Source organism: Gavialis gangeticus, unplaced genomic scaffold (assembly GCF_001723915.1).
Source record: "Gavialis gangeticus isolate Ggan-Ray unplaced genomic scaffold, GavGan_comp1, whole genome shotgun sequence".
Lineage (NCBI taxonomy): Eukaryota > Metazoa > Chordata > Crocodylia > Gavialidae > Gavialis > Gavialis gangeticus.
In genome coordinates, this window is record NW_017728992.1 from 2011662 (window position 1) to 2026936 (window position 15275).

The window sequence follows — 15275 nt, forward strand, 5'->3', positions numbered from 1 at the left end:
AGACTATCCTGAAGAGTCTAGATTCTCTTTACGAATACTCTTTTTTACCTTGAGATGTACAGAGAAATATACTTGGGTGGGGGACTGAGCTCTCTCTGACTTGTGAGCTGTCAAAACCATACTTGAGAGAAAGGATGCTGTGGAAAACCTTTTTGGTTTCACCCTTAACTATGATCCATTTGTGGCACTGTGTGTGAGGGAGGATAATCAAACACAGGGCTTGTGTCTAAATATGCATATTTTGAAAAATAAATATTTTATCTCCTGTTCACAATGAAAAAGTATTCCAGGGCCTGTCCCTAATAGCATTCATGGCAAAAAGGTCCTATTGACTTCAATAGAGCCAGGATTTCACACCAGGATTACAAAGAAACTTTCAGTCTATTTTTACTTCCAGAACAATTATGTTTAAAATTGTATCATTAGAGAAAGTGTTAATTTGTTGTAAACTTTATTTCTGTTTTCATTTTGCTGATGTACAATATTTTAATTTGCAAAACTAGGCATGATAAGTAATGGTGAGTATTTGTTAAGATTGGTATGAAAGTTTACAGTGAAATGGAACTAAGAAAAACAATTAACAGAAAATTCTTAATACATCCTCTGCAAACCTTTGAGCCAGGTTTTTAAGGGTATTTATAAAGACACAGATATTTAGGGAGGGATTCAAAAGTGCCTAACTTGCACCGATTTCAAAAGGAGTGAGGGCTCAACAATTCTGAAAGTCTCAGTAAACATCTATCTGTATATTTAGACTCTTGAATACCCTTAAAAGCTGGCCCTTTATGTGTATACAAGAAAAATGGTAAACAATTATATTTCCCCAAGTTTATCTACCCATATACAAATGCTGTATTTGTATCATACTGGAGTTAAAAACAAAACAAATATTCAGCAACATTTTCCCACATTTTACTATATACAATAACCTAAGAATTTTCCCTCTTTCTGTGAGAAAAGCGACATAAATTTAGATGATGTTTGCTAGGGACTTGGAGGGATGGGGGCTTTGGCTCTTATTGGCCTTTCTGGATGGATGTCTCCATGGGAGAGAATGATTTGGCCCAAATTCTACATTTACTACAGCATTCTACTTGTAGTATTGCGTTGCATGTGTAAAATGGTACTTAAGCACATTCAAATCTTAATCATGGGCATTCAACGGTAGATCTGGTCCTACACAACTAACTCACACTATAATTAAAGCTGTGGAATTGCTTCACATTTTTGGGATCAGCTTTTTAATGGAGATGGATGTGCCAGAAATGGGTTGCTGTACAAGCCAGTGGTCCCTCAATTTTGAAACTGTGAAGTTTTAAGAGAAAGAAAAGTTACTACGGTAGTATAAATTGAAAAGCAAATCAATGAAAGACATACTGAATTTAACATGATTAATATTTTCCATTTTCAAAATTGATTAATAACTTAGTTTTGTTTTACTTCGGGAACAAGTCCATTAATAATAGCCAGTAAGATCACTTTCAACTTAAAAATAAATTGCAGTAACCTACTATCAACATAAAATTGTGATTTTCCAAAAGTGTGATTTCTAGTGCCTCACTAGTCATTGAAATGTAGCAATTTAAATGTATACTTTGATTATATGTTGAAACTACATGGAGTAGAGAGGGTACATAAGAAAAATCATAAAGCAGAAACCAATCAGTTTCTTAAAGGGCACCTGATCGAAGTCTGTATAAAAGATAAGTATATTTAAGGTAATTACCTATTTTTAACATAATAATACACAGATGCCACCTTTTAGAAATGTAACTAAATGCTCACTTACCAATAAAATAGTAAACAAATCAATATTAAACAATTCTTATAAATTATCTGGAATATTTATACCACCATTCTCCAACAACAATATACAAAAATAATACTACAGGAATATCAACCAGTCTGACCTACCCCTCATTCCACAGAAAAGTAGAGGCAATGGAAAGAGATGTTCTTATTATCAATCATCACTGTAGATATCTCCTGCAAATGGTAGGTGTACATGGCTGCCTGTAACATTTGGGAGTCGGGACAGGTCAGGAAGATTCTGGATGCGTGACCTGAGTTCTTTTCGGACCTGGGATACTCTGGCTAGCTTGCGTTTGTATTCCTGAAATACAAAATAATTCACCATGAGGTTCTTTTCCAGACACTGCTGCTATAGGCTAGGATTTCAAATATCACCCATATTATTTAATTGATATTGTATAAAAAATAATTTCTTAAATACCTGAGACAACCAAATGTAATTTTATAGGGATGGACAAATAAATTATGCCAAGATGAAAGGTAGGGGGTCTAACCACATCAGCTGCTCCACACTAAATAATTGTGTCCACTCCTATCCCACAGTAAGTGGATGCTAAATTACAATAACATTGTCCGGTTTCATTCAGGAGTAAGCATGTTGGCTTCCACTTAGTGTGGGACAGGAAGAGACACATTAAACAATTACTGTGGAGAAACAGATATGTGGTGGCATTCCCCACCAACCAGTTTTTAAGCCATCTTAATGTTTTCATCTGTCCATATCCTTAGAGAAATAAATATTTTGCAAAAGGTTTATGGCTAACAAAAACATATGATGGCTAACAAAAACATCTGATTTCCAGAAACCAATCACAACACTTCTCAAGAGATTTACTTATATGTTACTACTCATTTTTTTCTTTTACTGTGATAGGAAAAACTAAATGAAGAGGCAGATGTCTATATTAGTGGTACAAATTTCTGATAGCATGCAATTATTCTGAGATACTATACTAAAGTTACTTGAAACTGTTTCTGCTCTTACTTGTGTCTTATAACTCTACTGATTTCAGTGAGGTTACTTATGATTTATACGAGAGAGATCTGAAGCAAGTCCAGTGCCTCCAACTCAACACACTGAAAATTCTGAGGTAGGCTGGCTATCTTTGAGTCAATGTACTAATCACAGGATGCATAAAACTAATGCCACAACTTTTATTGATATCAGTGTGGCAGGATTTTACCCTATGTGTACACGTGATTGGGACCTTAATTTGGGGGCTTTCAAACTGCTTTGGAAAAGTTAATTCAGCCTTAAAAAGACCTGTAACAACCCTGTATGCCACGCATTATTATGTCAATATAAAAATTATCAGCTTCACTGAAGCACAATGAAGCAATATGACTTGCCCAGAGTGCCACAAAGAATTAAAGCAGAAGCAGAAACTGACTCACTACAGTGATATAAACACTGAAAGCTTAACACATTTCACAAGACAAGGATTGCTGCAGGATACTCCTGGCTTCTTTTGATTTTGGGATCAATTTTTAACTGTAAGCAAATGTCTACATTAAAACAGACTGTTCATAAATGTTTTCAGCACATGTAATTTGTCAATTTCTTTAGAAATTATATCCTGTTTCTATATTATTGGAAAAACGACTTGTGTGACATTTTTATTATTACTTTTACTTTTGCTCTGGGAGGGGCTAAGATGGACACGTGCCCCCCCCCACCCAGTGTGTGGGGAATGGGGTGGGTGTGTAGGGAAGGGGGGTGATGACACATGGAGGAGTGGGGGGGGGCACAGACGACACATGGAGGGGTGGTGGACCACATGCCTCCCCAAGATTTCTGCATCCATAGCAGGGCACGGGGCTACAGCCAGGCTGGACCAGCTCCAGGCAGGAGCTGCCTCCACAGCCCAGCAGGTGAGACCTGGCACAGGAGGGAGCGCCATACTGCCAAGCTGAGATGCTCCCTGCCCACCCAGCAGCAGCAAGGGCACAACTCTGCACTGCCACTATGCTTGACCTTGGTAGCCAAGTCAGTGTGGTGCTCCTGCCTACACTAGGTCCCACCAGCTGGGCTGTGGAGGCAGCTCCTGCTCAGAGCTGGTCCAATCCAGCTGCAGCCCTGTGCCCTGTTGTGGGTGCAGAAATCTTGGGGGGCACGTGCCCCCCATGTCACCTTGGGCCCCTGACCGTTCTCCGCTGCATCGCCTGTACACTCTGGCTGCATTGCCTGGGTCCCCTCCCCTCATTCCCATAGACTTACCTGGAGGGAGCTGCAGGAGCTATTCTCCACCAATGCTTGGCTGCCACATGTATGTGCATGTGCACACACATCTGGTGCCCCCTGCCTCCGATTACCCTCCCTGCTCTCCCCCAGCCCCAAGCAGCCTCTTCTAGGATGGAGCTCTGCCAGCATGCGAAGGGAAACATGCAGTTTCCTAAGCTTTTCACCATTAAAAGAGAAAATCTGCATTTTTCCTGTGAATGGAAAACTCAGATCTCTGGCCTCGGTCATTGTGCCTAAGAAATATTGCATAATTTTCCTCAGGCTTGGGCCGACTGTCCTCTTACTGGGTGGGGCCAGGCCCCTTGGGCCCCCAAGCACTTGGTGTCTATGCAAGGATGAATGTTTAAATAGGAATTGTATCTTCCATTTTTTACAACCACTTAAAATTTCAGCCAAGTATCTTATTACCACATTGCTCCATATATTTTGGAGAAATCTTCCTGGAAATATCAACAAAATGCTTCATTTATAGTCAAGGTTTAAAGGCTGAAATTGCAATTACCAACATCAGGTTAATGTCCGTGCTGGATGATGACCATGGATGTGGGGGTACGGTAGGAGGTCATGGGCCTAGGTTTTGGCTACCAAATCACACCACCTCCTGATATTTATAGAATTTAAATCCCCAGCATATATGTAACCTTGTTAATATAATAATATGAGTGACTAAAAATAATATACAGTCAAGCAGAACTCCCAAATTTGTAATAATAAATACTGGCTCTTAGTCCCAACCAACAAACCCTCCACCATCTCTGTAATCACTGATCCATAGATCTCACCCATTCAAAATGAAATATCAAGCTCACATAACTGGAGAGGGCCAGAAAACAAATACAGATCTTATTGTCATCATTATTAAAACCATGAAATTCAGGTGTCCTGTGCTATTTAATCAGAGTCCTATGACATAGTAATACAATACAAATAATAAATAATCCATAGTTAAGCTTCAAATATTTGCTGTCTGTAGAAAGAATAGAGCTGTATTCAAATTATCATGATACTACTTTACAAACCATTAAAAAAGTTCTATGGAGTTATGTGTCACTTCTTGAAAGGAAAACAAAAATTATTAAGTTAAATTTGCACTGATCCTCTTCTCTGGTGCAAGCACCTTTAAGAAGTGACTCTGGAGAGGGAGAAGTTAATCCTGATTGAGGCCTTTAGACCCCCCTGCAAAACAAACCAAAAACTGTTTAATATTGTGCATCTGTAGTATCCAAAGATTCTAGTAATCCTGACTTTGAATAAACAGAGAGCTGGTCCTTTGTCATAACAATCTTTCAATCTAAAAATCTTAATAACCTTATGCTTTCCTTTCTGTTCCTTTCTAATACAGCATGCATTAATAGTCTCCTAAAGAATATTTGGCAAGGAATTTTATATGTAAAGGAGAAACTAAGAATACATGATTCGGAAGGATAAACAATTTTGGAATGAGGTTAGTATTTTGATGCAGCAGAGTCACCACTTTCAGAACACAGGTTTTGAACACAGGTTTTGAACACAGGTGAAATACTAGTGACCAGATTTCAAATAGCTGACATCCAGCTAAAAGGCATGACACATACCTCAGTCATGAAATGAAATGCCTACTACAGCACAGAAGGCATACAAAAAACTAGAACTCTTGGTTTGAAAATGATACCTTTTATTAGACCAACTGGGAAATTGCTAATTTTTATTAGATCAAGCAGCTCTACCCCCAGCCATTTCCCTGCCTTCCTGCCCCCACACTGCTTCAGCACCATGTGGACCCAGGCTGCATCATCAGACTGGGGAACGTGAGCCACACCAGTACCCCAGGGACGGGAGTGGGAGGGGTGTGTGTTTAGGCAGGGACAGAGGGTATGTGTGTGTACGTGTATAGGCAGGGGCAAAGGGTGTGCGTGTGTGTGCAGGCAGCAACAGAGACCGTGTGTGTTTGTAGGGTAAGTCACACATGCACACCTTACCATACACATGCACCCACACCCCCCCTTGCACTGCCATACAGACCCCCACACCCACCCCCCCACACAGCCCAGCCACCCTCCTCCAACCCACAGCCTCTCACAAATCCCATACCCACCCACACCCCACAAATCCACACACACACACACATGCTCCCTCACCCCACACCTATCCATCCCAGAGACACACCCATGCCCTTCCCCACACCCCACATACCCACAGCCCCCCACAAACCTATACCCACACCCCAGAATATACAAGAGTAAGACTTCATTTTAAGCTATTGTGCAATCACTTCCACGTACACTACACAAACACATGTAAATCGGGACAAAAATATTTTTTGAAATCAAATTAATGAATGTTGTAAATGTTTTCTTTTAGAATATAATTTGGTATTTTTCTCGTTCCGAGATGGGGAAACCCATTGCTGAAAGGAGTACTCCCAGGGGCAAAAGGAAGGACTTCTGGTGGCAAAGGTCAGGGGTTAGTGGGTGGGATTTCCAGACACAAGATGACGACCAGAGGGCAGGGCACCTGTCAAGGGGCGGGGCTACCTATGTGGCCCTAGACAGCTTGCCCAAACTTCGTAAACGGCCTTCTGCCCATAATAATTGCCCACCCCTGGATAAGAACATAGTCATATACCTCATTCAATCAAAGGTCCCTCTAAGACAAACCATTACTGGAAAGGACTTTACATCTCTTGATACTTATAAAGAATTTTGCCCTTTCAGGCATATGCCCAACTGCTGTATTGAGTTACATTACTCTTTTTTGTTTGCCCTTTTGTATGAAATGATCTTTAGACAATCATTTTGAGTATTTCCAGTAATCAATAGAGATGGGCTTATCTGACTGCCCTAACAAAAAACTTGTTTTGGTAGTCAAAAACACTTTTGAACACTTCAGTTACTGTGCTAGCTTAAAAAGAAGAGAATATTTTTATGGAAGTAATGGTAATAGTATACTTCTTTCCCATCCAGACCATTTTTCACATGACAAATATTTGCCAGCAAAAAGGGCCAACAACTTTGTAATTAGGTACTACACTTATCCTCAACAAATAGGTTAGCAAAGGACTGAACTATGTTCAAGTAAAGTCTTAAATATATGCCTCCTATCTAAGTAGGAACATCCCTTGATATTGAGCTTCTGTAATTAGTTCATGGAATATGCCTCATCTAATGAAACTTGGAACTTAAGGTTACTGACAGACATAGACATGAAACACTTCAATTCCTTATTCATTTTAGCTGCTTCTAATTTAAAGCACATTGGTACCAGACAAACTGGGGGTGTCAAATACGCAGCCTGGATCTGGCCCACAGAGCTCCATAGTCCAGCTCTCCATCCTGCCGTACAGCACCACAGCTAGGTGGCTAGTAAGTAGTAGTCTGAAAACAGCCAAGTAGCAACAGCAGAACCTTATGGATATTTGAACCCCCAGGCTTCTATTCAGTTTTCCTGACACTTCAGAGTTGGTCAGTTTCATGTGCATTCCCAGTGGAAACAAGGAATGGAGTCCTACTGTCTCCTCTCCTTCCAATCTCTTGTGTACTAGCTCTGCTCCCCTGAAGAATCATCACATACTTGGCTATGCTTTCCATATTCTTCCAGCACATCTGCCTGCTAGAAGGCCTAAGCTCTGTGCCCCTAGCATATGAAAGGCATCTCCATGCTCTGTCCATCCAGAAGCTTTATGCCAGAAGCAGCAGTTAAGGGATACTAAGAAAGGTGGCCTCCCTTGGGACCACATTCAGGCATGAGACACACAAGCATTGTTTCAGGCAGACACACAAGACAAGCAAATAGTCTTGAAGCTCCTAAGATACGTTGCGCCGGAGGCAAGTCACCAACTCAAGAGGACCTGATCTATCACCAACCACCTTGGTATAAGAATATCCACAACTGAATCAGATGTCCAGGAAGTGTGTTGTGACATCCAGAAGGTGCTGGTACGAAGTTTCTACTGCCTCACCCGTTTCAGGTCACGGCTGGATTTGTCTGGATGGCTTTCCAAACTGCACTGAAACCACTGATGGCAACTACATTTCCAACCATATCTACGTTCAGTGCCTGGGGTGCACTGCTGCTTTGAGTACATCAACTGTAAACGGTTGTACTGCATCATAGACACTGCTTGGACAAGATCCATAAAACTAGCGTCTTCAGGAACTCTAGCCTTGTGTCTCTGATGATGCCAGGAGTGTTTGTTCATGGCTTTCCCAGCAAAGAGCTGGAGGAGTGACAACCCCCTCCCCCTGCTACTCTTATGGTTAGCTTATCCATGTCTCCCATGGGTTAGGAACCTAAGTACCAGACATTTGGAAATCAGGAAAGAGCCTTTCAATAACTGCCTGAACACCTGACAGAAGACACTGGAATGTGCCTTTGAGCACCTCAAGACACAGTGGAGAGGTCCACAGGGGTGCTTGGATGATAACAAGTGGTACCTGGATGATCATTTTGGCTTACATCCTCCCTAATATATGCAAGGCCAGGGAAGTGGAGACCCAGAGCTTTGCCAGCAAGTGCCAGCCTCAGAGACTAAGCCTCTCAAGGACAACACCTATTAGGATCCTCCCCTGAGGGAAGTCCTGGTGAACTACTTTCAGCAGTGCCAGACTGAGTGGGAGGCAGGCATTGCTGTGTGATGCAGACCCAAATGCAAAATACAATTAGTTTGCGTTTAGACCCAAAGAACATTTTATTAAACATTTTAAAACATTTAAATACTGTGTGCTGTGCTCTTGAAATAAAGAAAGTGTTTTGCAAACTGGAAGGAGGAATGAGGTATGTGGTGACTGTTAGGTGAACTGAAGGAAAGGAAGGGGAAAGAATGCTCCCTGAAAATGGCCCACAAGCCTTGCCAACAATGGCTCACTAAGTCCTCGAGGAGAGTGACAGAACAGCATGCTAACCCACTTAGTTGAAGGGATCAAAGGGACTAGTCCCACACCACAGTTTTCCTCTGTGATGAAGCGTGTAAGACCCCACAAGGTCAAAGACTTCTGTTTTTGCCTCCGTGTGTCCAAATCTTCTGGGGGGGACAGCATTCTGGAGCTCCATCCAGTGCTGGAGTAGGGGTGCTGGGGTCTCATAGTATAGTGGCTGGCTAGGTTGTTTGAAAGGGCTAGATAAAAGAGAGGCATGGGGAGAGGGAAGGGGAGAGTACTTGGACACAAAGGCTTGGTCTTCTTCTCAGTAGGGGATGTGTAATTAAGGGCACGGAGTAGAGGTGTGGGATTAGAAGACATGGGTGCAAGGGCTAGGGGGCCCTGTCTAAAGCACAAAGGTTTATCCATTGGGGAGGGCATGGAGCTGGAGGGGTTATTTAGAAGTCAGGTGGAAAGTGCTGGTGCAGAGGTAGGAGCACAAAGTCCAGTGCCTATGGATCAGCAGGGATAGGTCCAGCCATTGTGGGTAAAATGGAGAATGGGTTAAGTGCTCTCTATCTGCTAACTGAAAGTGTCTATGAGAGACTGACATGCGTCTCTGTATGTAGGTTCTGCACCAGCATGTCCATGGTCTGCTTTTCCAGGCCAGCTTCCTCAGTGGTGGCTTCAGCATTTTGCTGTGCCTGAAACACAACAGTACACATGGTCTAGGAAACACTGCTTCTAACCAGGTCAGCACAATGGTCCCTATGGTTCTCCATCCAAAAATGCCAATCTTCTGATCCCATAGTTCTCTTCTCTGGGGATGCTACCAAGTCTTTGCTTTTTGCTTCCCCCCCCCACTTTTCTTCATCTTTGCTCCTCTCTAAGCTGCAGTCTCAGCTTGTGTCCTTCAAACCTCTATCAGCACTTGTTGGACCAGTCATGGCTGCAGGTTTGGACCCTGCAATGACAATAAAGACAAGAGTTGTCATTAAACAAACATGGCTTAATAGTAAGTTATAAATCCCCATTTTTTGCATGCCTTCTCAGAAACTTATTTACATTTTCTTCAGACTCCTGCAATAGTAAGTACACCAGTCCATAGTATTCCACATACGCTGCCTTCATTGACCTTGCAGGCAGAGGGTCAACTTGTGTAAGGCACTCCTCACTCAGACAATTCTGCCTATAATTAGCATGGGGATAGGACCTTGAAAGGAGGAGGAAGGTCAAGGTTGGCCTCTGAAGCCTGATGTTCTTAGTGTTCTCCCTAACCCTGCAAGCCTCTGATTTATGTTGGTGGGACTCTCCTCCATGGCTTCAGCATCAGACAGAAGGAAATATATAAGGAGTTTGCCAAAAGTTGTGCACCCTATCTAATGCTGCAGACGATTCTACCTCACACTCTGGAGAGACAGAGAGTCTGCCTTTCAACATCAGAGCAAGGCTGCCCAACACCAAATGCGAATACCTCTCCAAAGGCTTGGGTCACAGTATGGTGTTCTATTGACTCATTCAAGAAAAAGAAGCTCAAAGCCAAAGGGCTGGTTATTCACCTTTGACCAGTTTTTCCCAAGGATGGTTTTCTGGTTTCAGGCAACTGCTGGCCAAAATGCCAAACGCTTTCCCCACAAAAGTTCTCTCTACCAAAGCTTAGTGTCTTAGCTGATCTATGGACAATTTTTACTCTAGTCCATTCACGGACCCCATGGAAATAACAGCATTCGAATCGGAGATATAACACAAAGCTTCCATGCCACTGTCAGGGAATCTCCTAGAGATCTCCAGCCCTACCTGGATGCATTCCTGCTCAAGCTACAGTCTACAAACTTTCCCCAGGATTTTCAATGGTGTACCAAGGACTCCGTGACTAAAGGGACAAGCCACTTGTTTCCAGTTGTGAACTGTAAACCCATGTCCCCATGTCCATTGCTGCACTGCCTGGAAGCAGGCTACAACTCTCAGTGGGAACTGGCTGGGAAGGGAGGAGGTGGTCTTTCTCTGGTGGTCTTTTCATTTGGTCGTTTGTGATTTCTTCTGTAATTTACATTTCTGGAAGAAGCTGTATTGCAGGGAAATCTGACTGATGGAGGGAAAGAGAATCAGTAAGAATATTTATGGAATCAAGTGAGCACTTCAAAAAGTAGCTGCTTTGCTTACACTTCTCTGCATAAGCAAATACAAACAATTCTTTTGTCTAAAAGATCTATTTTCCCCCTTTCTTAGTTCCTTTTGTGAGGACTTTTTCAAACTTTCCAGAGGTCTTGGGCTGCAGGGCCAGGAGAACCAGCCAACAGCTGGTAAGGGACATGTATAAGTGCTCCTATGGTCAGTGCAGTGGGGAAAGGAATGGGTACTGCAAAGTGCAGTAGGGTTTCAGCAGTTTGCTGCATTTGTCATACAGAGACAGGTCGAAATCAAGGTGTTTTCCTTTCATTCCTATAGCCTGGAACATGGGGTCATGTAATGAACAGGAAGGATCCTAGGGAAGGGGAGAGGGGGCCTATTGAGAAGAAGCTGGCAAAAGGAACGTCAGGGAGGGTGTGTGGATGGGGATGGGATTTTGCTGACAGGTAACAGCAGTTGGGAAAAGGAAGGATCAGTCCTACAGGCCAAAGGCTGGGTAAGACAAGCAGAGGAGCAAGAAGCACTGCCTAAAAGGCAAGGTAGATGTCTCCTACCATGTATGGGTGATCCTCAACAGCAGGCAGTGGGAGACCTCAGTTTGGATAGTTGCTATGGACAAGGGACAGGCAAGGAGTGCTCAGATACTGTTATCTGTGCATGGAGGTGCTAGATAGGAAAAAGTGCTTGCCCCACAACAAACCTACAATCAGATTCCTAGGGCTATTTCTGCCTTCTTTTGAAGCTGCTACAGAGTCCTCATTTCCAAAGTTTTGCCCTACCATTTCTCAGTGACTCGGCTGTTGACACCGGTCATCCATAACCCGGATCTTGGTGGTTCTAGTCAGTTTGGGGAGGAGGGTGAGGAGCAAGTGATGCCACCACATTCTAAGTACTTACCAGTCAGGTTGGTGTCCAGCTATTCAGGCATTCCCTCTGAGCCATCATGCCTTAGCATTTCCTCCAAGCAACTGGCCCTAAGGTGCTGAAAGGAAGTGGTAAGGGCCAGGGCTGTCAGGAGAGAGGGTAGCAGAAGGAACATGTGGGACAACAGCACGATGGTGTTGTGGGATGATGGCAGGACAGCTGGTTATGAGGGTGGGATGGATAGACAATATGGTGGTCAGCTGGTCCTCCCTGATGCTGACGCCATTCAAGCTGTCCTGTCCTGAGGGCTGGTACATATTTCTCAGCAGTCCTAGACAGGAAGAGGCGAGACTCCCCAATATCCTTCTGCCCCTGCTGGAACTGTGCCTGGGAGGGCAAGAATCTCCTCATGGTCCTCCAGGTACACATCACCACTCTCACTGGATAGCTCTGGATTCACCCTCAAATCTGTGAGGACTCAATGAACGGGTCTCTGTTCAGTATGAGTGACAGCTCCTTATAGCAAGTATGTTGCCATCCCTGCATCTCCAACACAGCTGGTATCGCATTATTTCTTGTATGATGTCTTCAGGACCTTCTCCTTGATCAAGTACTGATGCTATTCCTATTTGTGGCCGTGAGCTGCCACATCTATTGTGATATATTAATACATCCATGATATGGTTTTCCTGAGGGCATTCTCTTCCCACCCAAAAGGGGAAAAAGTCTATGACTTCCACTTGCAGTGGAGTGCTTCAGGGACACAGGCATTTTTTTGTGTGCAGATGGAGCAGTGTAGCAAGAGAACACATACTTGAGAGTGCATCACACTCGAGAAACCAAGTTCCTGAGGTGGCAGTCCAGGAAACAGATACTGCTCTGTGTCTCAACACCTAGTTTTAAAAAAATAAGGTTAGATACTGGACAGACCCTGTGACCCTAGAGCACTGGAATTGAGCGAGTCACAGAAGGGCCACTTTGGGACAGTAGGAAGCAAAGCACTGTGGGATGTCAGCAGACTAACCCTACTTAGCTGGAGGGTAGAAATGTAACATGGTATGATTGGTAACCATTTGATTCCATTTCTCTCTCTAGAGCCCATTCTCACAGGGAAGCAGTGCAAGGTTCCTCCTCACAGTGAAGTATTTTGTTGCCCCTGTTTTATTAAGGGCCATATTTGATACAATTAGAGCTAATTTACAACACTTCAGTGTTTTCTGTCATGTGTCTGTTTTGCATAGCTCTTTAAAGAAAACTACAAATATTATCACTTATGACAGTCTATATCCTGAGTGACATAGCTCAGAAGATATATCTTCCTTTTACCAGAAGACAGTCTAGAAGAAGAAACTACCTGCCTACTGCTAATACATCTCACTGCAGGGAGACAGCATATACCAAAACTCAGCTGTATTCTGATTGCAGCATATTGCATGTGTAAGACTCCAGAAAGAAAAACAATGGAATAAAATAGCATTTGTGATGTTTTTCAGAATAAAAAATTCAAAAGAAAGCCTTAATATTTCACTTGGACCTTTCTTTAGCTTTATATCATATATGAGAGAAAATCCACACTCCTTCAAGATAAAATATAGATTTTGTAATCCAATTTTAAAGATTACAGTTATTTATCCAAGTGCTTAGTTAATCCAAAATACGGATTTGGATGCCTAATTGAAAACTGGAATCTCTGACTCCTGAAGCCCATTAAATTCAGTTTTGTTTTTTTAGTTAAGTGCAGAATTTAATTAGCTGCAGAATTTTCCACATTCATAACAGTGCCCCACAAAATGCCACAAGTCTTTCCTCTTTCATATGAAGGGTAGTAGAGTGCAGAACCTTGCTGTACAGACTTTCAAGTTCAGAAATGAAACAGAACATTTATTGGTAAACTGCACTTTTTTCTGAGTCCACAATCTTTATCTTCCCAGTGCAGGTTTTTGTAGGAAAAAAAAAAAAAAAAAAAAACATGCAGGGGTACAGAAGGCAGGAGACCATCCCTTAGAAAAATATGCAAAGAAATAAATCTCAAATTGTGTTTTAAAAAAATGACAAGATCCATTAATAAAAACTCCAAGTAGTTTAACATTTAATCCATTCAATTTAGACATACATGTTACTGATGTACTTTATAATAAAAAAGCCTACATTACAAAACTATATAGACCAAGTCTATATTACAAGACTATAATAAAGGATGCAAAAAAGTTTTAAAAAAATCAACCTAAAAAATAAGGAAATGCCAATTTAAGGTTGGCTTTTATAACCTTAATATGGCCTCTCTGTATGATATTGTTTTTCCACAAGGTAAATATGAGAAATATATACTGGAGAGAATGGACTATGCTCAATTTATTCGCTCCTTGATGTTTAGTATGCGGCCCCAGGGTCTTATTCACTACACATTATTCAAAATTTCAGCTAGAGAGAGATTACATTTCTTTGATGGCTCTTCTACGGTGCTCATCACTAAGGTACTCCGACCACTTCACAAACTAATAAAAACTTTCATGAAACCCCCATAAAGTATTTTAATTATATAACCTCATTTCACAGGGGGGAGCAGAGATACAGAGAGATGACCTTAAATTGGGTATCCCAAATTAATGAGGTCAGGTTTTTAAGTTGAGCACCTAGTAGAAAAAGAATACACAGGTGGTCACAAAGGCATGCTGTAGAATCCAGTTCTTCAAGGCATCCGTAAGAAGTCTTAAACCTGTCGCTCTCTTCCTGCAATCCCTTCCCTTGCCTCATTCACTGCTGTTCTTGCGAAGCAAAGAGTCCAAGCGGAATATTCTCTGACTGAAACCATTACCCTCAGAGCAGGGCCTTGCCATGAAGTAAATGAAGCAGGGGGCTCAAAGAAAAATACTGCATCTGCTCAAATACAATACACCCCTGAATAAGATATACACTGTGTTTTTGAAAGGCAGAAGGAAGGGGGGGAGGGGGCAAGGGAAGGGATCTTTCCTCATAATAAATAACTGAGTACAGTTATTTAGATGCAGGGGTAGCAGTGGACATAGTCTTTCTGGACTTTCTGAAGGCCTTCGACACTCTCTCACCCTGTTCTCATTAACAAACTGGGGGACTGTGGTGTCGACACCTACACAGTCAAATGGGTCGCCAACTGGCTGGAGGGCCACACCCAGAGAGTGGTGGTGGATTGTCATTTTTGACCTGGAGGGATGTGGGCAGTGGGGTCCCCCACGGCTCGGTCCTCAGGCCCGCACTGTTCAACACCTTCATCAGTGACTTGGACGAGGGGTAAAAAGCACCCTGTTCAAATCTGCTGATGACACTAAGATGTGGGGGGATGTGGGTACGTTAGAAAGAAGGAATAGGCTACAATCAGACCTAGACAGGTTACAGGGGTGGGTGGACGAGAATAG

The 15275-nt window shown here is 42.5% G+C and overlaps 1 protein-coding gene across 4 annotated transcripts in view; it reads right to left on the bottom strand.

Annotated features, from left to right (window-relative positions):
* Positions 1–429: 429 nt before the first annotated feature.
* RPRD1A (regulation of nuclear pre-mRNA domain containing 1A) overlaps positions 430–15275 on the bottom strand; it is a 73059-nt gene continuing 58213 nt past the window's right edge. The window contains exons 7-8 of one of the 4 annotated variants that reach the window (XM_019520638.1): positions 1915–2113; positions 430–1305 (exon numbers count right to left, since the gene is read on the bottom strand). In XM_019520638.1, the coding sequence (XP_019376183.1) occupies positions 1964–2113 (150 nt within the window). In that variant the 3' untranslated portion in view covers positions 430–1305; positions 1915–1963. Of the gene's footprint in view, positions 2114–8700; positions 9854–11916; positions 12777–15275 lie in introns of those variants that run through there. The other 3 variants (XR_002098102.1, XM_019520629.1, XM_019520663.1) reach the window with 3 other exon arrangements.